This window comes from Salmo salar, chromosome 06 (assembly GCF_965601325.2).
Source record: "Salmo salar chromosome 06, fSalSal1, whole genome shotgun sequence".
Lineage (NCBI taxonomy): Eukaryota > Metazoa > Chordata > Actinopteri > Salmoniformes > Salmonidae > Salmo > Salmo salar.
Window position 1 is genome coordinate 39167262 of NC_138296.1, and position 22569 is coordinate 39189830.

Consider the following 22569-nt stretch of genomic DNA (forward strand, 5'->3'; position numbering starts at 1 on the left):
CTAACATGCTAAATAGCAGCAAAGTATCTCAAAAGTAGTAAGTAGTTGCAAATTAGCTAAAATTGTCCATGATGAGATTCGAACACGTAACCTTTTGGTTGCTAGACGCTCGCATTATACTCCCACCCATCCACCCGGATTGACCATTCACCCTTCCTCCTTTTGTTTCTTGTCTTATGTAAACATACCAAACGCAACATATCATACTAATTTCAGTCTCCAGGCTTTACATTTACTATGTTACCCATAGTCTATGAGACCAGGCTGTGTAGATAAGGGAGACCATGAACACTGAAAGGGAATGCAGTCAATAATGAAGGAAATTAATAAATCATAAAGCTATGGGAGAGGAAAAGAAAAAGCAAGAATAAGACAGCACGGGACAATGAAAGAAGAAGCAGGACGAATGGAAGTGGGGAAAAAAGGAATGTGACATTTCCAGAAGGAAAGAGGGAAGCAGAACCGAAGGAATTGAACACGAGAGAGAAAGACAGACAGCACTAGATTAAGAGACAGAGACAAGAGCGACAGGAAAACCGGAGAGAGCTGACTAAGAGAGAGATAAGCCCACCACATGAGGAACCAGCATTGTGATTGTAATACTGCTGATTGATTGTTAACTGTGCGGCAAGAATGGGGGGCCTTGAGGGGCGGCTGGGCCTGAGGGGAGGGAGCAGAATAGGGGGTCTGAGACAGGCAACAGTCTGGCACAACAGTAAGGGGTGCTTGGACTGCAGTCGGAGGATATCGAGCCTTTCAAACCTCCCTCTCCACACATATGCTCTCGCACACACACACACGCCATACACTCTGGCACTCAAACACACACACACGCCCACACACACACTCTGCAGGCCAGCGACAGCTCCATCAATCTCACTGGCTCAGTGTCTGCACATAGCAGCTGTCAGTGCACAGGCAGGAAGGTCCCAGGCTGCAACGACAGGCTTAAGAAAAGGGAGAGAGGGAAGAGGGAGGACGGAAAACATGGAGGACGAAAAGATATAGATAAGAGCAGACACGGGTCAAGCAACTGACATATGCAGGCGCCGTGCTCTAAGTGGCGTGGTGGTCCTGTAATGGTCAGTCACTCAGGCCATAATGGTGTGTGGACGGCTGGACACCCTGTCTGTCCGCAGAGGGGCATCGACAGCGACCTCAGTACATTAGATGGATGGGCTCCATCGATCTTCCCATCCACCGTTTCATAAACTCTATTCAATTTGAGCACTCCTAAAGAGCTGCATAGTCCCCCTGCACTGCTATTCTGCTATTGGAAGGAAATCAGGCACCCTTTACTTGAAGGTCACATCACAACCTGTTGGCCAGAAGAGGTAACGCAGGAAAGAAAAAAAGGATTTGGTTCCCTTCCAAGTCTGTACTGTACCTCCGTCAATCAACTCAATTTGCAGCTCTACCTCTACAGGACTCTTTTATCCCCACTAATGTCAACCAGAGGATTGTCATTTGTCAAATTAATTCCAGAGAGAGATTGCTTCAATCCCCCAACAATGTCAGGTAGGTACCCCCACCACGTCATAAAACACTAGTGACCCTAATCAATATGTATGGTTTAAGAGGGGTGATCTGTGATGGAGTAGTGGGTGGGGTTAGACAGCCCATAAAACCTGATGGACTATTTCAGAGCAGAAAATGAATTAAATGCGGAGGAATTCATTGCGATTGGATGCATCCGGAACAACTTAAGTGGGATGGGAGGGGGCATGTGGGTGGATGGGGCGGCAGGGGGTCTTGAGTGACGTTTTCAATTAGTTGGCAGGAATAAAGTACCTTACTCAATACTCAGAGAGCTGCACACTATTGTTCCAGCTTCAATTACAGTCAGGAATAAAGTAGCAAGAGGAATTAAACTGAAAAGACGGGACACTTCTTCACTGAGAAAATAAAAGCTTAAAACAGATTAACTTTGAAAATTGGCCGGAAAATTAATTGGGGTTCCAGATTGGTTAATTAAACAAAAAGAAATATGAACTGCTTATTGAAAGAGTTCAGTTTTGACAAGTGTCCAGAAGCCCCTTGGATCTTCATTGAAGAGGTAAGGGAAGAGGACGATGGCTGCTGTGAGTCCTGTAAGGTTTCGAGAAAGCATTAAATAAAATAATGTATACAAAGATGATACATGTGATCTACATAACATGTGGAAAACCGATACCAATTGTATATACCTTTGTGTTCCTCCTCGTCAGTATACCTGCAGACACACAGACAAAAAAAAGTGAGCACATGAAAGTGGGCAGTTGCAAAGCAGGGTCTATATCTATGGGCTAGTTGTAATACAGTAGTTTGGTCATTCTAGAGCAGGGATCATCAACTAGATTCAGCTGCAGACCAATTTTTTATTGAGTAGATGGTCAGGGGGCTGGAACATATTTACAAATATATGACAAAACAGATGTAATCATTTCAAATCGTGCATACATTTGTATATGAACACATACTGTATCTCTCTTATGCATGGGTATTCTTTGGAACAGACTTCCAAAATTAAAATAACGAAGCAGATTTGCTCGTGTTTTTAGTCTTTTATGTCCAAACAATTATATATTGTATTTTACTCAGAAAATTTGGGGGGCCAAATAAAATCACCCACTGGCCAAATTCGGGACACGGGCCACCAGTTAGAGAAACCTGCTCTAGGGGGATTCTGGTGCTAAATGATTACTTCACAGTATCTGCTGTTTCAAAATGTTCATCTCCAACCCTCATTCCATGCTGTGACCCCCAAACATCCACGCTGTAAACCACAATTTATCAAATTTAAATTTAATCAATTACTTTTCTAAAAAAAAATTATATATATATACATAAAAATGTCCAAATCATGAAGAAGCCCAACCAGTTTCCCTCCCCAGAGCAATCCCCAAATCCCTCAAGTGTTGACAACTTAAAATGGAGCATTTCAGAATCCCTAATACAGCAGATCGGGGCTGACTGGTCTACAATCTCTCTACCATGGAGGGTTTTCCATTCAACAGCACCAGTCAGGCCACCATAAGGGTAAAAAGTCAAAGAGGAGGATATACTGGACAGAAACTGCCTGTCCGCCCCCACCACAAACACACACACAGGAGAAGTGAGAGAGAAGCATATCTTGAATGTATCTTTGTGGTGATATGCAAGGATAATCCATTCAAACAAGCTAGCGATGCTCAAAATTGAGCATGTGCAGATGTGTGTGTGCAGTGTTGTATGATTGCGAGTCTGAGGCCGTGCAAATGCAGGCTGTATCACATCCGGCCATGATCGGGAGTCCCATAGGGCGGCACACAATTGGCCCAGCGTCGTCCGGGTTTGGCCGGGAAAGGCCGTCAGTGTAAATAAGAATTTGTTCTTAACTGACTTGCTTAGTTAAATAAAGATTCAATGTAATACAAAATAGGTTTTCTAACTCCGGATAGAGAGTTCACACTGTTAACAGAATTTGTCACAGTAAACCGTGTACTTCGTAGTGCTCCATTGCCTAAAATGGAATAACACTGTCAAGTCAAAAAAAGAACTGTGCATTATAATACATTTTCAGTGTCTAAATTGGTATATTACAGCAAGAATTTATAGGGAGGACTTTATTAATAAATTGTTTGGCAAAGGTACTGATACAGTACATATTAATAATAATACAGTCCTGATGTTAAGTGGCACCCAAAATAATAACACAACATTCGTGGTTCACCACTGCAGCTCCTGGTTCAGTAGGCATCACTATAATTGATGGAGTGGACTACAGCATACACGAAACACGTCATCTCTGCATACTTAATTGCTTATATAGGTTAAAATGAAACAAACATTTCCGTCTTTGCAATCTCTTAACCCTAACTTACTTTAGCTACAGTACTGGCTGACATATAGTCCAGCGCGTCTATGAAAATGAACCTACGTCCAAGGGAGATAAAGTACACTTACGTAGCAGCAATACCTCCGTTAAAAAAGCCGGTTCTCATTTTTATCAAATCCTATCACGTCCGTCATAATATTCTAGAGCAACATCATTAAAGTTAAGCGAGTGAGACCACGTGTTCTAAAACATGAAATCATGTTTCCTGGCATTTTCAAATATATTCCAAAATACATCCCATATTATGGGAAAAAATATATATCATAGTCAAATATCTGTCTGTGTGTCTCTCCTCTGTACCAGGCTCCTCCTGCAGTTCTCCTACTCAGCCAGAGCTGCGCTCACCAGACTGCTACACTGGAGCCATGGTCTGACTCCTGCATGCATTCACGCTAACAAACAGCTACTTGATTCTCCTTCACCTTGGCTTCCCTGATCATCTCCTCTAAAGTTCTCATGAAAATAAGTAGGTTGTGGTTTTTTTAACCCTAAAGCTGATAGACAGACGTGATTATCGTCTTGTTCTCACATTACTGGTTCAACATTGTTCCAATATCTCCATACTATTACTAATACTACTAAGGGCAATAATAAACGTAGACAATAGTCTAGATGGGTAGCTACGGTAAGCTGCTGACAGGCTCAGATGAAGGCGCATCATCAACTACGGTCCACAGGGGTTGTTAAGCTACGTGTGTAAGAGGGCCTGCCTTATAGAACATAAGAAATCTATCAAAGTGATAGTCAGTAAGAGGGACTGAGTTCAGAGTGCAGTAGAGCCAGTGTGTTTTTGAGTTGTTGTACCGTACGTTGAGAAAAGAGAGTTTTACAATGTAACATCATCATCCATCTGTGTGGATGACACTAAGACTGTCCAGGGCTATAAGCAGGAGTCCCAGTGGAGCTGCAGGTCTGAACTGTCCAGAAAGTCTGCTGAGAAGACGCTGGGGGGCGTGTGGGGGCCCAGGGGACCCAGTGGGGCGAGCCCTGCAATCTCGTTGCTCGCCCCTCCCATGGTGATATCCAGCCAGTCCATGCTGTCCAGGGCATGGTCTCCGAAGTCCAGGCCAGGGGGGTTGGCCGTGTAGCCCGACAGCTCATAGGTGTCCATGGGCGAGGATGTGTGGTCCAGGATGCTGGGGGTGCTCAGCATTTGACTGTGAAGGTCGTCAATCAGGGTCAGGGGCCCGCCAGGCTCCACACCCAGGAGGGGTTTGCCCGTGGTGCTCTCCAAGAAGTCCTCCAGACGTCCATTTCCTGTGTTGCTTACGTCCTGATCAACGGTGGCCGGTGCCTGCAGCTCCACCTCCTCCCCTGGGCCTGGCTGGGGGGTCTCGGGTTCAGGAGGGGTGGAGGGCGAGAAGTGGAGTTGCAGCTGGAGAGGGGAGGGGGCCTGGGAGTGGGAAGGGGAAGGGGTGTTGGGGCGCAGTCGCGCCAGGGAAGGGTCGGGCGCTGGTTTGAAGGTGGCTGAGATTTCTGGGAGAGGAGGAGAGAGAAGAAATGTCAACCAGTAGGAGACAAATATTGAATCAGGAAACCAGGAGGAGTTCTCCTTCTATCGGCATTCAACACTCACCTCCTGTCTGAATCAGGATGTCGAAGAGGTCGTCCATATGCTGGGTGGATCCATTATCCTGGGAGCAAGACACAGGGAGAATAGTAAAACGTGACACAGCCACTGAGTTGAGAGGTGAATACAAAAGAGCAAGAGTCTCGGCATGGTTGTCCATAATGAGACCTCTGAGACACAAACATAGAAACAACCAGGCGGCGTGGGTTACCTTGTCATCCGGTGGGTTAGGGGAGGGCGTCTGTTTGGGAGAAGGAGGGCTGAACAGGGGTTCATGGTCAAGACCTGGACTCAAATCCTCCTGATGGAAATACAACAATGTTCTCATGTCTTAAAAATGTATACTATTAACTTGTCCCTTTAGAGAAGCGCAGCTACAGTACAAGTTAACAGGTTCACAATTACCGTTTGAGCTGGAGGAGAGGGGGAGGCGTCTTTTTCAGAAGCGGAGGAGTCATCACTGGGGAAGAAAGGCTGGAGATTGGGCGGGGCAGAGAAGGAGAGAGCGACCCCTGGGGAGTGATTGGTTGACACCTGCAGCCCCGCCTTCTGTCCCTAAGCAAAATGGGAGATAAATCTTAATTAGCTGAGATGCAAATGAGCTGAAAGCTTCATTCTGAGTTTAAAACATAAATCACAAAGATGAGGAACATCATTACAGTAATTACCAGAATAATAATCACTATTACATTGCATTAGTTATCAGCTCTTATATATATATCAAGGATGCTGTCAGCGTATTACAGGCTTTACATTGTTAATTCACATACCACAGCCGATTATTGGAGTCACCGAGGCATTTCTGAATGACTCTCTCACTTAATGGGACATTAGCAACAAGCCAGTCACCACCATAATTGAGGCTCCATTGACCACTGTTCAACGGACATCCTACATGTCAGGCTTTTAGAACCTTTCCCTTACCTTTCTGGTTGGCTGTTTCACAAGGCCTGGTTGAGTTTTCGGTTTTGATTGGGTGTCACTGTTGGACAACTGAAGAGGGGATTGGCTGGGCAGCTTGGTGGGAGTTGACTGCAGTCTCTGGTTAGACCAAGGAGAGAAATAGCGTGAGAAGAAAAGTAAGCAGCACAAGGAGTCCCTAAACAAAAACATTAGGTTTGAGAGTGAAACAGGGATTTAAATGTTTACCTGCAGTATGATGTGATTGGTTGCTTTGCCCTGTGGAGTGCCTTGTGGCGTATCATTCCCTTGGCTCTCGGCACAGTGATTGGTTAGTGCGATGAGGAAATGGTTGCCGTTGCTGTCTGTCACCAGGGTAGGTGTGGAGTGTGTCTTGAGGAGATCCAAGGGGAAGGAAGTGGTGGAGCTCGACTGCAGATTGAGGAACATCTGAGACACCTGGAAGAGACCAAAGGCATTAGTCAGTGAGAGAGTAACACAAGGTGACACACTGACTATTCTGACTGGGATCACATGTGTTTTGCTGTCACTGTCTGCAGCTCTTGTTGTGACTAGCCGTTGAGTTGTTTTGACTGCCACTGACCTGTTTTGACTTCAGCTGCTGTTGTTGTTGTTGTTGTGCCTGCAATATCTGCTGTTGTTGATACTTTGACTGTAACAGCTGTTGATTCTTTGATTGTATCTGCTGTTGTTGTTGGGACAGTAGCTGCTGCTGCTGCTGCTTGAGCTGTTGCTTGTGGGACTTCTTCTTCCTCTGCAGTGAGCGGTGTTTCTGCAGATTCTGCTGGTTCTGCTGTAAGAGCAGCTGCTGCAGGGCCTGCTGCTGTGCCAGCTGCAGCGCGTTGATCTGCTGCGTCTGCTGCACCTTCAGCTGCTCCAGCTGCGACCGCTGCTGTGCCTGGATCTGCTCCAGCTGCACCTGCTGAGGTGGGGCTTCCAAGGACGGCTCCACGGCCTCTTCCACGTCCCCAACCTCCTGCTTGATGGTCATCTTGGTGACCTCCATGTGGCACTGGGAAGGGGTCGGTGAGCGGGCATTGGGGCAAAATGTGGAGGGGATACTGGGTATGTCTGGGGGCTCTTCCTTCACCCTGACAAGGCCCAGGGGTTCTGGGAGGGCGTCCCGGCCCCCTCTCTTGCCCTGTTCCAGTTGGACGCGCAGGGTCTCCACCAGCCGCTGTTTCTGCCTTAGCATGCAGGTCAGCTCCTCGATCTGCTTGTCCTTCTCCTGCAGCATCTGGTCCTTGTTCACAGACGGGGGTGCTACTTGCAGGCGTTTCTGCAGAGCAGCCATGGAGAACTGGCAGGCTGTTGGGGTCGAGCCACTCATCTCCTCTTTGATAGTGCCAAGGTGCTGGGGGGAGGGATGGAGGCTTAGCTGGGTGAGGGGAGAGCTTACCTATTTGGAAAGAGAACAGTAGTCTCAAGATTCAAACCATAAAACCTGATATCTGGGCCCTATAAAAGCATATATATTTTTTTTAAGTAAGGACACATCTGATATAGAAAGGAGACCTACCATCTCCCCAAATGCGTCTCCATTACAGCTCGTCTCGTCTGGGCTCATCCCAGCTAGCGAGCGGTCCGAGTGGGCAGGAGAGACAGGCGGGGAGGAGCTAGTGCTGCCGAAGTGCATGATCTGCTGTGGAGCAGTGGTCATGAATGGGAAGGTTGCCAAGGTTACCACACCTGCATCTCCTGATTGGTGGACCATAGAGGACAGGGCCTGGTGTTGGGAAAGTTGCTGTTGCTGCTGTTTTAGTAGTTGTTTTTGTTGTTGTTGTGTTGGGTGGTTGGTTTTGGGAGCTCCGGCCCCTGACCCTGTGGCACCCCCTGCTGTTGTAGTTGTTGCACTACCACCACCACGACTGTTCTGCTGAGCCTGGTAGTTCCTCAACCGCTCGATGAGGTCATTCTTGGTGCCTGATACAGGCAAGCTCCGCAGTTTGAGCTCATGCTTCAGTTCAGCCACCTGGAGGACAAAAGAAGGTGTCAGAATGTGAAATGTTTAGACACAGTTGGTTTTGTCAACACAGTCAACTCTTGATAAATGCAACGGCTTTTACTGACCTTCAGGTCGTCCAGGTTAGGAGGCAAAGAACCTGGTGTGGCCCCTCCCACATGTGTGTCACTCTGCCGGCTTGGTGCACTTTGACTGGAGGAGGATGTCGAGGGGGCGGGTACGGCTGGAGAAGGAGCGGGGCCATTGGTGGGAAGTGGTTGATCTGTTTGTGGTCTGGAGAGAAAAAAACGAGAGTCAAAACGATGATAGGATAGGATACAGGCTGGAGTGGATGGGTATGTGAAGCAGTTGTATACACACGCGCAAACACACACTCACTCACTTGGGTGGTGCAGGAAGGATGGTGTGGTAGTTGTAGTGTTGCTGCTGCTGGTTGATGATCTGCAGCTGGAGGAAGAGCTGCTGCTGGTGGAGGATCTTGGCGTAGGTGGAGTCCAGCTGAGGGGGCGGCTCGTGGTCGGCCTTCTGGTCTGGGGGGATGTACTGGTGGTACTTCAGCTTCCTCACCTTGGGCTTGTTGTCCTTGGGCTTCTTGGATCGCTGAGGGGGGCGCTCTGAGGTGGGCTTTGGCTGGGACTGCAGGGGGAAAGACCATTGAGACGTAGTGGATTAAACACTGGACTAGTCTACTGTTAACAACAGAAGTAATGCTAAACTAATAATACAAATACAATGGGCTTTGATACAATACTCATAATTAGCCGTGACAGCTGCCACTAACCTTGTTCAGTGCAGGGGCGGCTCTCAGAACTGCTGTCCCATTGCTCAACTTCACTGGTTGGCAGGGCCCATAGAAGGGAGGAAGAGGAGGGGGTGGCGGAGGAACCTGAGTGAGAAACTGTGTGGGGGTGCTGTTGCAAGCTAGGGCGTCGGGGGGAGAGGGCAGAGGGGCGTGGCCCAGAGGAGACTCCTGACCAATGGGCTGATCAGGAGAGAGAGTATCACTACTGTCCTCATCAAAGGAGGATATCTCCCCAGCAACCTTGGGGAAGTCTGTCTCTAAGGGAGAGAAAGAGGGATGAAGAGAAGACAGAACAAAAGAGTGAAAAGAGAGAAGAGGGAAAAAAGAGGGAGATAAACAGTGAGAGAAAGTAGAATAATGAGCCACCAGTGACAGTTCAGTCATCGTTGTTGTGATGTAGTGTGAGGGAGCCATGTAAAAAAAAGCCAGGCTTTTGTGTCAACATTAGCCATGCCATCATTTCTCTCAGCAGCCAGTCAGCATCAACAGAGGTTCCTGCAGTGGCAGCAGGCAGGCAGCAGGGGGAGATGGAGGCCTGCTGGGCCCGGGGCTTTATCATCACGTTGTATATGGCTGGTACATCCCCACGCCTTTGATAAGGACCATTATGGATCTTTTATTTACAGATGGCAGGCAATTGGAGCGCTCAGTGAGCACCGTTGGCTATTAATTTCCCATCAGTGGGAGATGATGAATAACCAATATGGGATACGATTCATTCTCTTCCTGAACCAATCATGTGATGGCTTCCCCTTTCCACCGCCGTTTGTGTGTGTGTTTGTGTGGCTGAGAGTGTGGAAAGCAGCACAGGTTTAAGTCATGTCCCTGTTCTCTGTGTGGATATGACTGCCTGTAATTTGATTGTTGTTATTAAGAACCACCGACAGCCAGGGCAATCCCCTGAGATTGAACCATGCTGGAACCTGACGCTCAGACATGTTTACGTTCATCTTCACAGCAATCAATCCAGTTTCTATCATCTCATTTATCTCTCGGTTTAACAGCACAGTAGAGACTACCTGTTATGTGAACTCTGGTGTGGCAATACATTTCCTTTACATCTAATCCAACCAACTGTGCCAAGTCATGTCTCGATGCGTGCGCACACACAGCCCCACACACACAAACTGACACCCTCACATTTTATAGTGTTGTGTGAAATTGAAATCAACATGTTTCTGTGAACTGTGAATGCACAAATGCGAACAAACACTAGTATGATTAATATAATTTGCACCCATGAGGGGCCCGCAGTGGGGAGGTGGGCAATGAGGTTGGCCCCTGCTCATCAGACAGTCATGAATTTACAGTGTGTGTGTAAATACATATCTAAGGTTAAGAATGATATCTCCATGCTTGGCAGCAGCTTTGAAGCATCTGAAGGCAGGCAAGGCCCTTCTAGATGGGCATGGTGGGGGAATACCAACTTGAACATCAATATGTTCATTTTGGCTGGAGGAGATGGCCAGGAGGGACAAGCAGAGGTTTAACACACACACACGTTTTAACACACACACAGTGCATTCCAGTGTATTCGGAAAGTACTCAGACGCTTGACTTTTTCCACATTTTGTTATGTTACAGCCTTATTCTAAAATGGATTCAATTTTCTTTTTTTTTATCTCAGCAATGTACACACAATACCCCATAATGACAAAGCGGAAACAGGTTTTTAGAAACGTTTGCAAATGTATTAAACATAAACACCGTATTACATAAGTATTCAGACCCCTTGCTATGAAACTCGAAATTGAGCTCAGGTGCATCCTGTTTCCACTGATCATCCTTGAGATGTTTCTACAACTTGATTGTAGTCCACCTGTGGTAAATTCAACTGATTGGACATGTCTATATAAGGTTCCACAGTTGACAGTGCATGTCAGAGCAAAAACCAAGGCATGAGGTCAAAAGAATTGTCCGTAGAGCTCAGAGACAGGATTGTGTCGATTCACAGATCTGGGGAAGGGTACCAAAATATTTCTGGTCCCTAAAAACACAGTGGCCTCCATCATTCTTAAATGGAAGAAGTTTGGAATCACCAAGACGCTTCCTAGAGCTAGCCACCCAGCCAAATCGGGGGAGAAGGGCCTTGGTCAGGGAGGTGACCAAGTACCCAATAGTCACTCTGACAGAGCTCCAGAGTTCCTCTGTGGAGATGGGATAACTTTCCAGAAGGACAACCATCTCTGCAGCACTCCACCAATCAGACCTTTATGGTAGAGTGGCCAGACGGAAGCCACTCCTCAGTAAAAGGCACATGACAGCCCGCTTGGAGTTTGCCAAAGGGTACCCAAAGACTCTCAGACCATGAAAAACAAGGTTCTCTGGTCTGATGAAACCAAGATTGAACCCTTTGGCCTGAATGCCAAGCGTCCTGTCTGGAGGAAACCTGGCACCATCCCTAAGGTGAAGCATGGTGGTGGCAGCATGCTGTAGGGATGTTTTTCAGCGGCAGGGATTGGGAGACTAGTCAGGATTGAGGGACGGATGAACGGAGCAAAGCACAGAGAGATCCTTGATGAAAACCTGCTCCAGGGTGCTCAGGACCTCAGACTGGGGCGAAGGTTCACCTTCCAACAGGACAACGACCTAAGCACACAGCCAAGACAACGCAGGAGTGGCTTCGGGACAAGTCTCTGAATGTCCTTGAGCGGGCCAGCCAGAGCCCAGACTTGAACCTGATCGAACATCTATGGAGAAACCTGAAAATAGCTGTGCAGCGACGCTCCCCATCCAACCTGACAGAGCTTGAGAGGATCTGCAGAGAAGAATGGGAGAAACTCCCCAAATACAGGAGTGCTAAGCTTGTAGCGTCATACCCAAGAAGACTTGAAGCTGTAATCACTGCCAAGGGTGCTTCAACAAAGTACTGAGCAAAGGGTCTGAATACTTATATAAAAGTGATATTGCAGTTTTTTATTTTTTATAAATTAGCAAACATTTCTAAAAAACAGTTTTTGCTGTCAAGGGGTATTGTGTGTAGATTGAATCCATTTTAGAATAAGGCTGTAACGTAACAAAATGTCAAGGGGTCTGAATACTTTCCGAATGCACTGTACATACACACACATACACTGAGACACACACAGATGCACAGTATTAATATGACGTGTGACTGGGTCCGATGTGAGCAGAGTTCATATGATGACCTTCATATAGAGTTTCACTGGGTGGACTATTTTTGCTTATTCAGCAGATGTTCATGTCACGCTAGTGAGCGAATTTGTGAATTGTGGCAATTGGAAACATTGGGCTTGTGGAATGGTGGACTTCTTACAAGAACCTGTTTGATGCTGTTGAAATAGAATAGTGTAGTGATCATCATGAGAGGTAATTTGCTAGTGTGGCTACATAATATGGAGTGGTACTGTGTCTGCTTGATGCAGCTGCTTTAGTTACCTATGATGGCCTGTTTGATGCTGCTGCTTTAGTTACCTATGATGGCCTGTTTGATGCTGCTGCTTTAGTTACCTATGATGGCCTGTTTGATGCTGCTGCTTTAGTTACCTATGATGGCCTGTTTGATGCTGCTGCTTTAGTTACCTATGATGGCCTGTTTGATGCTGCTGCTTTAGTTACCTATGATGGCCTGTTTGATGCTGCTGCTTTAGTTACCTATGATGGCCTGTTTGATGCTGCTGCTTTAGTTACCTATGATGGCCTGTTTGATGCTGCTGCTTTAGTTACCTATGATGGCCTGTTTGATGCTGCTGCTTTAGTTACCTATGATGGCCTGTTTGATGCTGCTGCTTTAGTTACCTATGATGCTCTGTTTGATGCTGCTGCTTTAGTTACTAATGATGGCCTGTTTGATGCTGCTGCTTTAGTTACCTATGATGGCCTGTTTGATGCTGCTGCTTTAGTTACCTATGATGGCCTGTTTGATGCTGCTGCTTTAGTTACCTATGATGGCCTGTTTGATGCTGCTGCTTTAGTTACCTATGATGGCTCTGTTTGATGCTGCTGCTTTAGTTACCTAATGATGGCCTGTTTGATGCTGCTGCTTTAGTTACCTATGATGGCTCTGTTTGATGCTGCTGCTTTAGTTACCTATGATGGCTCTGTTTGATGCTGCTGCTTTAGTTACCTAATGATGGCCTGTTTGATGCTGCTGCTTTAGTTACCTATGATGGCCTGTTTGATGCTGCTGTGTACAGGCAGGATGTTCTTGTGAATGAGCTCCATGGGGCCGGGACGGTGGGAGATCTTGTCGTTGAGGTCGTCAGCCAGACGGGCCCTCTTCAGCTGCAGTTGTTTGGCCTGGAGGGAGGGTTCCGCCGACGTCTCTGAACACACAGCACACAGCGGGTTAGCCAGCCAACAACCATCAGGCACGTGATCTTTATCAGGAACCAGGAAATCAAAGCTGTGACTTTCAACTTCAATGCTTATGTAATGATGCAAATACAAAGGTAAAAGCACACACACAGCACAGCTACATAGTTATGGCACTCAATATCAGCTAATGGAATGGAAGAGCAAACAATTGAGGGAATTTATTTTATAGCCTACATTTTTTTAGGTGTAGCACCCTATGGCTCAGGGAGGGGGCGCTGTCTGAGAAACTCACCCTCCAGAATGTGCATCCTGACCAGCTCCGACCTCTCCGGCCGACTTCGGATCTTCCTCTTTAGGTAGTCTTCAGTCTGGGAGAGGGGAGAAGAGGAAGAGAAAAGAGAAAAGAGGAAGAGAGAAGGGGAGAAATGATTCACTTTTTAACCAGTTCACCATTGAGGGTCAGTTTAAAAGTGTTCATCTGACAGACAACACAAAGAGTGAGAGGAGTATGAAGAGAAACTCACCCGCGCTCGCTCTAAACTTCGTCTCTGTTCGTGGAAGGCAGCTGGACTTTTCAGCGCTGGAGAGAGAGAGAGAGAGAGGACATTAACAGGGCAAAGTGTATGTTCACGCTGATGTTTAAAAAACAAGTGGCTAGAAACGTATGCCCTCATGTACCAGGCAAGGACTTCATAATGTACTTTACATTTTACACTTGAGTACTCAAAACCAATAGCACATCAGTATGCCTCTAGTCATTCATGAGTCAAATAGCAGGTTTCCATTTTCATGATCTGACAGTCACAAGGTGGGAATGGAATGGAGACATCGAAGAGTTCTCCCTGAATGTGATTTTCCACTGTTTGAGAATTACTCCAGCCACTACATATTGCTTCCCGGTCTATAGAATAATGCATGTATAGTATATTGAGCTATCATATAGCTACCTTCAGTACCTTGTTTCTGCAGTCAGAGCAGACAAGAGACAGCGATAAAGAGAGTGCTAGCTAGATTGTCAGTCACACATTAGCTCCCGCCCCCCTCTCCTTCCCACTCACTCCCTGCAATGCACAGTGTGTGTTCTGACCGGGCGGGTCAGGTCAGTTGGCCGCAGGTCAGCCTCATAGTACCGGCACAAGCCTCAGTTCACCCCATTGAGCATGGGCACATCACTGTTACCCACACACCCCTAGGACTCTACCCCTGTGCCCCCTAGCCTCCTGGAAGAAGACATGACCTCCTTGGGCGGTGCGGTTCCAGCGCGCCAGTCTGTCAGTGAGGAGAGAGGAGCAGGAGGGCGATGATGAGGTCAGAGCCAAAAGCCCCATTTATCTGCGTGAGCGCCTGCATCACCGGCCTCCAACCCGCTCGCTGCTGACACACTGCCCTGCTGTTAGGGTACAAGAGGGACTACTACGTAGCAGTTATAACATGTAACGGCCCTGCTACGCTACAGCCATCTCAAACGTTTGATTATTCTTCCTCGGGGGTTGATTTGAAAATCCAACTATTGTAATGGAAGGGGGCGGCTCTCGGGGGCTGTGGGTGTTTAAGTGAGGAAGACACAGAGGAGAGCCAACCAGTAAAAAGCACAGCCCCCTTCATTAACGAGGCATTGTGCTGACAACATCAAAGAGCCATTCCAGGATCTGAAGTCAGGAGGCCTTTGAGAGTTAGGTGTTATCCTGAGTAGTTTACATCTGGTTGAAGTCTGTTGTTGTGTTTTTATAGTGGAGTTGAATGTGTTTAGTCTGATGCTGGGTGTTTGTCTGTGCAACTACCTGTACATGAACCCCACTTTCACTCTCTTTTTTCACTTCCTGTCTGGCTTCCTCCCCTTCCTTCTAGTCACAACACCCCATTATGTAACCAATCAGTATGGGCTGAACAAAATGACCCTCAATTACACCTTCTAATTGAATTTAATGAAAGATAATAAAACAATAATTGCTGTTGCTCTCATATTCTCATAGCATAGCACCCTAATCTTCTTTAATGCAATATTAATTAGGTATTCATTGTTGAAAGTGTTTCCTGAACCTTCCTTCACCAAATAATCAACCAACATGACTGCGAAATATATCTAGCCTCTTGAGCAAAACACTGTACATCCTGACCACTCGCCACTAAAGAAATGTACATGGTGAAAGAATTCTTCTCAGTCCATCCCTGCGCTCCTAAATGGACTGACTGTGTCTGCATCTGTGGCTAAGCTTATGAACATCATGGACCGTGATGGATTTATGCATGCAGAATAACGAGAGTCACCTAAGTGCATCTGTGAGCGTGAGGACGAGTGTTTCATGCATGATGGTGTGTGGATCACGTCTTCTCTGCAGTTTTACTAGTAGCAGCACCCTGTGTCTTAAAGTGGATATAAATAACATGCAAGGTAGGATATCACCAGGTCTGCTTATTATAGCCCAGGTTCACACAGTGTGACACAAACACACCCTTACACCACAGCCGGCTAACCACGCATGCAGTCGCACAAATACTGTTAAATGATTCCAACCATGAGAAACAGTCATGATTGTTATTTAATTGAATACTCGGTATGTGATATCACTAGCTATAACAGCCATCTAATAAAAACAGCTCATGTCAATCATACAAAACAATAATCAAGCGTCATTAAACTGTCCAAAATGGACAATAAAGTATCTATTCTATTTTAAAAGGTAATTTTGATTCCTGTAATTGAAGGCTTGACAATGCGTTTCATTGTTATCTTGAATTAGACAAATGCTTCAAATTGTAAAAATCTACATTTCTCTCCACAGAGACATGAGTGTGCGCGTCCTGAATATGCTTCACTGTTTTCTAGGTTAGAGCGTACAGTATACGCTATGGAAAATCCCATTATCTTGACTTAGTAATTCATTTTCATACACTCGTAACAATGTGCGTAAGCAAACGTATGACTGTTAGCCAACGTCCTAGAATGTTATGTTATCCACCCAACAGTGCACATTCAGGCTAATGTTTGTCTGGACAAAGAGCCAATTGGCTGAACACTATTTATACAAAAGTATGTGGACACTCCTTCAAATTAGTGGACTATTTCAGCCACACCCGTTGCTGATAGGTGTATAAAATCTCCATAGAGAAAAATTGGCAGCAGAATAGATTTACTGAAGAGCTCAGTGACTTTCAACCTAGCACCGTCATAGGATGCCACCTTTCCAACAAGTCAGTTTGTCAAATTTCTGCCCTGCTAGCGCTGCCTCAGTCAACTATAAGTGCTGTTATTGTGAAGTGGAAACGTCTAGGAGCAACAATGGTTCAGCCGCGAAGTGGTAGGCCATACAAACTCACAGAACAGGACCGCCGAGTGCTGAAGCGCTGACATTTCAGCCGATTCTGTGCTTCCAACTTTGTGGCAATGGTTTGGGGAAGGCCCTTTCCTGTTTTAGCATGACAATGCGACAACGCACCCATGCACAAAGAGTTCCATACAGAAATGGTTTGTCGAGATCGGTGTGGAAGAACTTGACTGGCCTGCACAGGGCCCTGACCTCAACCCCAATGAACACCTTTGGGATGAATTTGAACGCCGACTGCGAGCCAGGCCTAATCGCCCAACATCAGTGCCCGACCTCACTAATGCTCGTGGCTGAAGTCCCCCACATTAATGTTCCAACATCTAGTGGAAAATCTTCCCAGAGGAGTGGAGGCTGTTACAGCATCAAAGGGGGGACCAACTCCATATTAATGCCCATGATTTTGGAAGGAGATGTTCAACAAGTAGGTCCACATACTTTTGGTCATGTAGTGTACGCATCTCTGAGGCGGTGAGTAGAAAATGTTGCAGGCCTCCGATTGAACCAGTCCTCCGGTCAGCAGTGATCACTAACACTCATTTAGCTCTTCTCTTTATCTGTGGTTGAAACAAAAACACTGCTTTTACATGAGACCACTTCCACACTGCTCTCTGATTGGTTGGAGTGGTGTCACCCTGGGATTGCATAAAACAGAGACTGTGTCCCAAATGGCACCCTATTCCATACAAAGTGCACTACATCAAAAATGTAAAAGGGAATGAGAGGAAAGAGAAGTGGCTGTCTGCACACTGACAGTACCAGCAAGGACGACCTATTTTGCAGTATGGTCTGATACTCAGACCTAGGAGGTTAAATATGTATTCAGGAGGGAAGCAAGAGAAGGAGAGGGAGCGAAGGAAGTAGTCAGTAGACATGATGACTCACCTGCCGTCAGGTGGTCGTTTAGCAGACAAATGCCTTTCCTGTGACTGCTACTCTTTCCCTCTCCTCTCCTGTTCTCTGCCATCTCCTCACAGCCTCTCCTCTCCTGTTCTCTGCCATCTCCTCACAGCCTCTCCTCTCCTGTTCTCTGCCATCTCCTCACAGCCTCTCCTCTCCTGTTCTCTGCCATCTCCTCACAGCCTCTCCTCTCCTGTTCTCTGCCATCTCCTCACAGCCTCTCCTCTCCTGTTCTCTGCCATCTCCTCACAGCCTCTCCTCTCCTGTTCTCTGCCATCTCCTCACAGCCTCTCCTCTCCTGTTCTCTGCCATCTCCTCACAGCCTCTCCTCTCCTGTTCTCTGCCATCTCCTCACAGCCTCTCCTCTCCTCTCCTGTTCTCTGCCATCTCCTCACAGCCTCTCCTCTCCTGTTCTCTGCCATCTCCTCACAGCCTCTCCTCTCCTCTCCTGTTCTCTGCCATCTCCTCACAGCCTCTCCTCTCCTGTTCTCTGCCATCTCCTCACAGCCTCTCCTCTCCTCTCCTGTTCTCTGCCATCTCCTCACAGCCTCTCCTCTCCTGTTCTCTGCCATCTCCTCACAGCCTCTCCTCTCCTCTCCTGTTCTCTGCCATCTCCTCACAGCCTCTCCCTCTCCTGTTCTCTGCCATATCCTCACAGACTCTCCTCTCCTGTTCTCTGCCATCTCCTCACAGCACTCTCCTCTCCTGTTCTCTGCCATCTCCTCACAGCCTCTCCTCTCCTCTCCTGTTCTCTGCCATCTCCTCACAGCCTCTCCTCTCCTGTTCTCTGCCATCTCCTCACAGCCTCCTCTCCTGTTCTCTGCCATCTCCTCACAGCCTCTCCTCTCCTGTTCTCTGCCATCTCCTCACAGCCTCTCCTCTCCTGTTCTCTGCCATCTCCTCACAGCCTCTCCTCCTCTCCTGTTCTCTGCCATCTCCTCACAGCCTCTCCTCTCCTCTCCTGTTCTCTGCCATCTCCTCACAGCCTCTCCTCTCCTGTTCTCTGCCATCTCCTCACAGACACTCCTCTCCTGTTCTCTGCCATCTCCTCACAGCCTCTCCTCTCCTCTCCTGTTCTCTGCCATCTCCTCACAGCCTCTCCTCTCCTCTCCTGTTCTCTGCCATCTCCTCACAGCCTCTCCTCTCCTGTTCTCTGCCATCTCCTCACAGCCTCTCCTCTCCTGTTCTCTGCCATCTCCTCACAGCCTCTCCTCTCCTCTCCTGTTCTCTGCCATCTCCTCACAGCCTCTCCTCGCCTCTCCTGTTCTCTGCCATCTCCTCACAGCCTCTCCTCTCCTCTCCTGTTCTCTGCCATCTCCTCACAGACTCTCCTCTCCTGTTCTCTGCCATCTCCTCACAGACTCTCCTCTCCTGTTCTCTGCCATCTCCTCACAGACTCTCCTCTCCTCTCCTGTTCTCTGCCATCTCCTCACAGACTCTCCTCTCCTCTCCTGTTCTCTGCCATCTCCTCACAGCCTCTCCTCTCCTGTTCTCTGCCATCTCCTCACAGACTCTCCTCTCCTGTTCTCTGCCATCTCCTCACAGACTCTCCTCTCCTGTTCTCTGCCATCTCCTCACAGCCTCTCCTCTCCTGTTCTCTGCCATCTCCTTACACCTTCTCCTCTGCCATCTCCTTACACCTTCTCCTCTGCCATCTCTTCACACCTGCTCCTCTGCCATCTCCTCACACCTTCTCCTCTGCCATCTCCTCACACCTTCTCCTCTGCCATCTCCTCACACCTTCTCCTCTGCCATCTCCTCACACCTTCTCCTCTGCCATCTCTACTGTTCTCTGCCATCTCCTCACACCCTCTCCTCTACCAATTCCTCACACCCTCTCCTCTCACCCTCTCCTCTACTATTCTCTGCCATCTCCTCTCACCCTCTGCACTCTCTCCAACATCCTCCCTCTCTTATGTTGAATGAGACCCTGGTCTTGTTGCTTAGTCTGGCCCCATGCAGACCGGGGTTCCCTTCTGATCAACGTAAGAAAGGAGAAGTAAACATAAAAGAGAAGCAGCAATAGCAGATATAATAAGGTTGAGCAATACATCCCAACAAAGCTGCTACTGTGACTGACTAACACTGTTGCATTTTCACCACTCGGAAAGCACAATAAAGAAATATTCTAACGTATCAAGGCTGTTCGTAGTAGAAGGAAATGCAAGCCTTTTTTTTGATGGCCGCACATTGAATTCAATCCCGCTGCACACAACACTGTGTGCCGTCTCACTTGTTACCAGCAAAGCTTCATGAAGAGTGCCCAAGGATGGAAGACACTGAAGATGACAACTCAAATAACTACTCTAGCCTACTCAAGGTCTGACAACCACTACACACTGTCAGAACAGAGTGTGACTGAATTCAACGGCACCCTTTGTCGCAACATTACTAATAGGAGTAGATTTCAATTCGTATCTTCTCTAATACTCCAAAAGCATGGAAAATACGCATTGTTAAATACTTGTCTAAACACTAAGGTAGTCTGTGTCAAACCATAAGACCTACCCCTTCTGTGGTTCCCTACAGAACAAGGAAAATATGTGAGCAATTTATAATAGTGTTCTGTTCCTGTAATACTAGGCAGTGTACTGTAAATATGAACAACTTGCAATGCATAGAGAGTATTGTTAGTACATGTGCATTTCCTTTACTGGGCCAAATAGAGATTTGAAAGTGAAGAGAGAAAGTATTCTATTGGCGGTTCAAAACCCTGAGGAGGAGGAGGATCATGCATCCTCAATGAATGAAATGCCAACGAAAAACATGTCTGCTACTGGTTTATTACTCATAAACCCAATCAGATTGAACCCATTCATGTCCATAATGGAAATGTATCATTTCCTTTGGTACACTTGTTCTCTGAGCTTACTGATGGACATTTTTTACCGGCCAAAGCATTTGTCTACAATATGAGGTTTTGATATTGTTCTATATTTAGCCTTTGGACACATGGGGTTAATGTCTTGTTCAAGTGATCAGATCTTAATTTTTGGTACTGTATATACAGTGCCCTCCGTAATTATTGGGACAGTGAAGCATGTTTTCTTATTTTGGCTCTATACTCCAGCACTTTGGATTTGAAATGATACAAATGACTATACGGTTAAAGTGCAGACTGTCAGCTTTCACTTGAGGATATTTTCATCCATATCGGGTGAACTGTTAAGAAGTTACAGCACTTTTTGGACCTGAAAATAGCTGTGTAGCGACGCTCCCCATCCAACCTGACAGAGCTTGAGAGGCTCCGCAAAGAAGAATGGGAGAAACTCCCCAAATACAGGTGTGCCAAGCTTGTAGCGTCATACCCAAGGCTGTAATCACTGCCAAAGGTGCTTCAAAGTACTGAGTAAAGGGTCTGAATACTTATGTAAATGAGATATTTCCGGTTTTATTTTGAATAAATTGGGTATTGTGTAGATTGATGAGGGAAACAATTGTTTTAATCCATTTTATAATAAGGCTGTAACGTAACAAAATGTGGAGAAAGTCAAGGGGTCTGAATACTTTCTGAATGCACTGTATATGTGGACATCTGCTCGTCAAACATCTCATTCCAAAATCATGGGCATTAATATGGAGTTGGTCCCCCCTTTGCTGCTATAACAGCCTCCACTCTTCTGGGAAAGGTTTTCCACTAAATGTTGGAACATTGCTGCGGGGACTTGCTTCCATTCAGCCACAAGAGCATTAGTGAGGTCTTGTGGCTGATGTTGGGTGATTAGGCATGGCTCGCAGTCTGCATTCCAATTCATCCCAATTCAATGGGGTTTAGGTCAGGGCTCTGTGCAGGCCAGTCAAGTTCTTCCACACCGATCTCATCAAACCATTTCTTCACGAAACCTCGCTTTATGCACGGGGGCATTGTCATGCTGAAACAGGAAAGGGTCTTCCGCAAACTGTTGCCAGAAAGTTGGAAGCACAGAATTGTCTATAATGTCATTATATGCTGTAGCATTAAGATTTCTCTTCACAGCAACTAAGGGGCCTAGACCAAACCATGAACATTATTCCTCCTCCACCAAACTTCACAGTTGGCACTATGCATTCGGGCAAGTAGCATTCTCACCGAGGACAGATTATTTTTACGTGCTACGCACTTTAGCACTCAGCGGTCCCGTTCTGTGAGCGTGTGTGAACTACCACTTAGCGGCTGAGTCGTTGTTGCGCTTAGAAGTTTATATTTTACAATAACAGCACTTACACTTGACCGAGTCAGCTCTAGCAGGGTAGAACTTAGACGAACTGACTTGTTGGAAAGGTGGCATACTATGACGGTGCCACGTTAAAAGTCACTGAGCTCTTCAGTAAGGCCATTCTACTGCCAATGTTTGTTTATGGAGATTGTATAGTTGTTTATGCTCGATGTTATACACCTGTCAGCAAAGATACTTTTGTATATATGATGCACCGATATTACATTTTTGGCCGATACCGATATCCAATATTTTTGGATATCAATATTGGATACCAATATATCCTTGCAAAAAAAAAAAAAAAACAATACCGATAACTGATATACAATTTTTTTGCTGCCTTTTAAGCATTCTAGTACAGTTAAATAGTTAACACACACACACACGGACGCAGCGGTCTAAGGCACTGCATCTCAGTGCAAGAGGCGTCACTACAGTCCCTGGTTTGAATCCAGGCTGTATCACAACCGTCCGTGATTGGGAGTCCCATAGGGCGGCGCACAATTGGCCCAGCGTCATCCGGGCCGTTAATGTAAATAAGAATTTGTTCTTAACTGACTTGCCTAGTTAAATAAAAGGTTACACAAACAACTGACCGAAAATATATTTCGTTGGCATTTACGTATGTCCCCATTACCAGTAAAACATAATCAAAACCTATTTCTTTCACTTACTTGCTGTTTCGTTGTTCATTTGTTCAGTTGTTTCATTCTCAACCGGGATTTCTATGGAATGCCGTTTGGGTCTTTGCGTGTCAAAA

General features: G+C 46.6%; 1 protein-coding gene across 11 annotated transcripts in view; it reads right to left on the bottom strand.

Annotated features, from left to right (window-relative positions):
* Positions 1-2768: 2768 nt before the first annotated feature.
* Positions 2769-22569, bottom strand: part of LOC106607174 (myocardin-related transcription factor A) — a 48659-nt gene continuing 28858 nt past the window's right edge. For 4 of the 11 annotated variants that reach the window (XM_014203833.3, XM_014203836.3, XM_014203838.3 and 1 more), the window contains 14 exons: positions 13915-13970; positions 13683-13758; positions 13237-13452; positions 9092-9369; positions 8693-8946; positions 8418-8583; positions 7867-8319; positions 6931-7746; positions 6576-6785; positions 6351-6467; positions 5832-5981; positions 5638-5727; positions 5433-5490; positions 2769-5332 (listed from right to left, as the gene is read on the bottom strand). In XM_014203833.3, coding sequence (XP_014059308.2) covers positions 4737-5332; positions 5433-5490; positions 5638-5727; positions 5832-5981; positions 6351-6467; positions 6576-6785; positions 6931-7746; positions 7867-8319; positions 8418-8583; positions 8693-8946; positions 9092-9369; positions 13237-13452; positions 13683-13758; positions 13915-13970 — 3536 coding nt within the window. In that variant the 3' untranslated portion in view covers positions 2769-4736. Of the gene's footprint in view, positions 5333-5432; positions 5491-5637; positions 5728-5831; positions 5982-6350; positions 6468-6575; positions 6786-6930; positions 7747-7866; positions 8320-8417; positions 8584-8692; positions 8947-9091; positions 9370-13236; positions 13453-13682; positions 13759-13914; positions 13971-17151; positions 17271-22569 lie in introns of all 11 variants that reach the window. The other 7 variants (XM_045720463.2, XM_014203840.3, XM_045720464.2 and 4 more) reach the window with 3 other exon arrangements.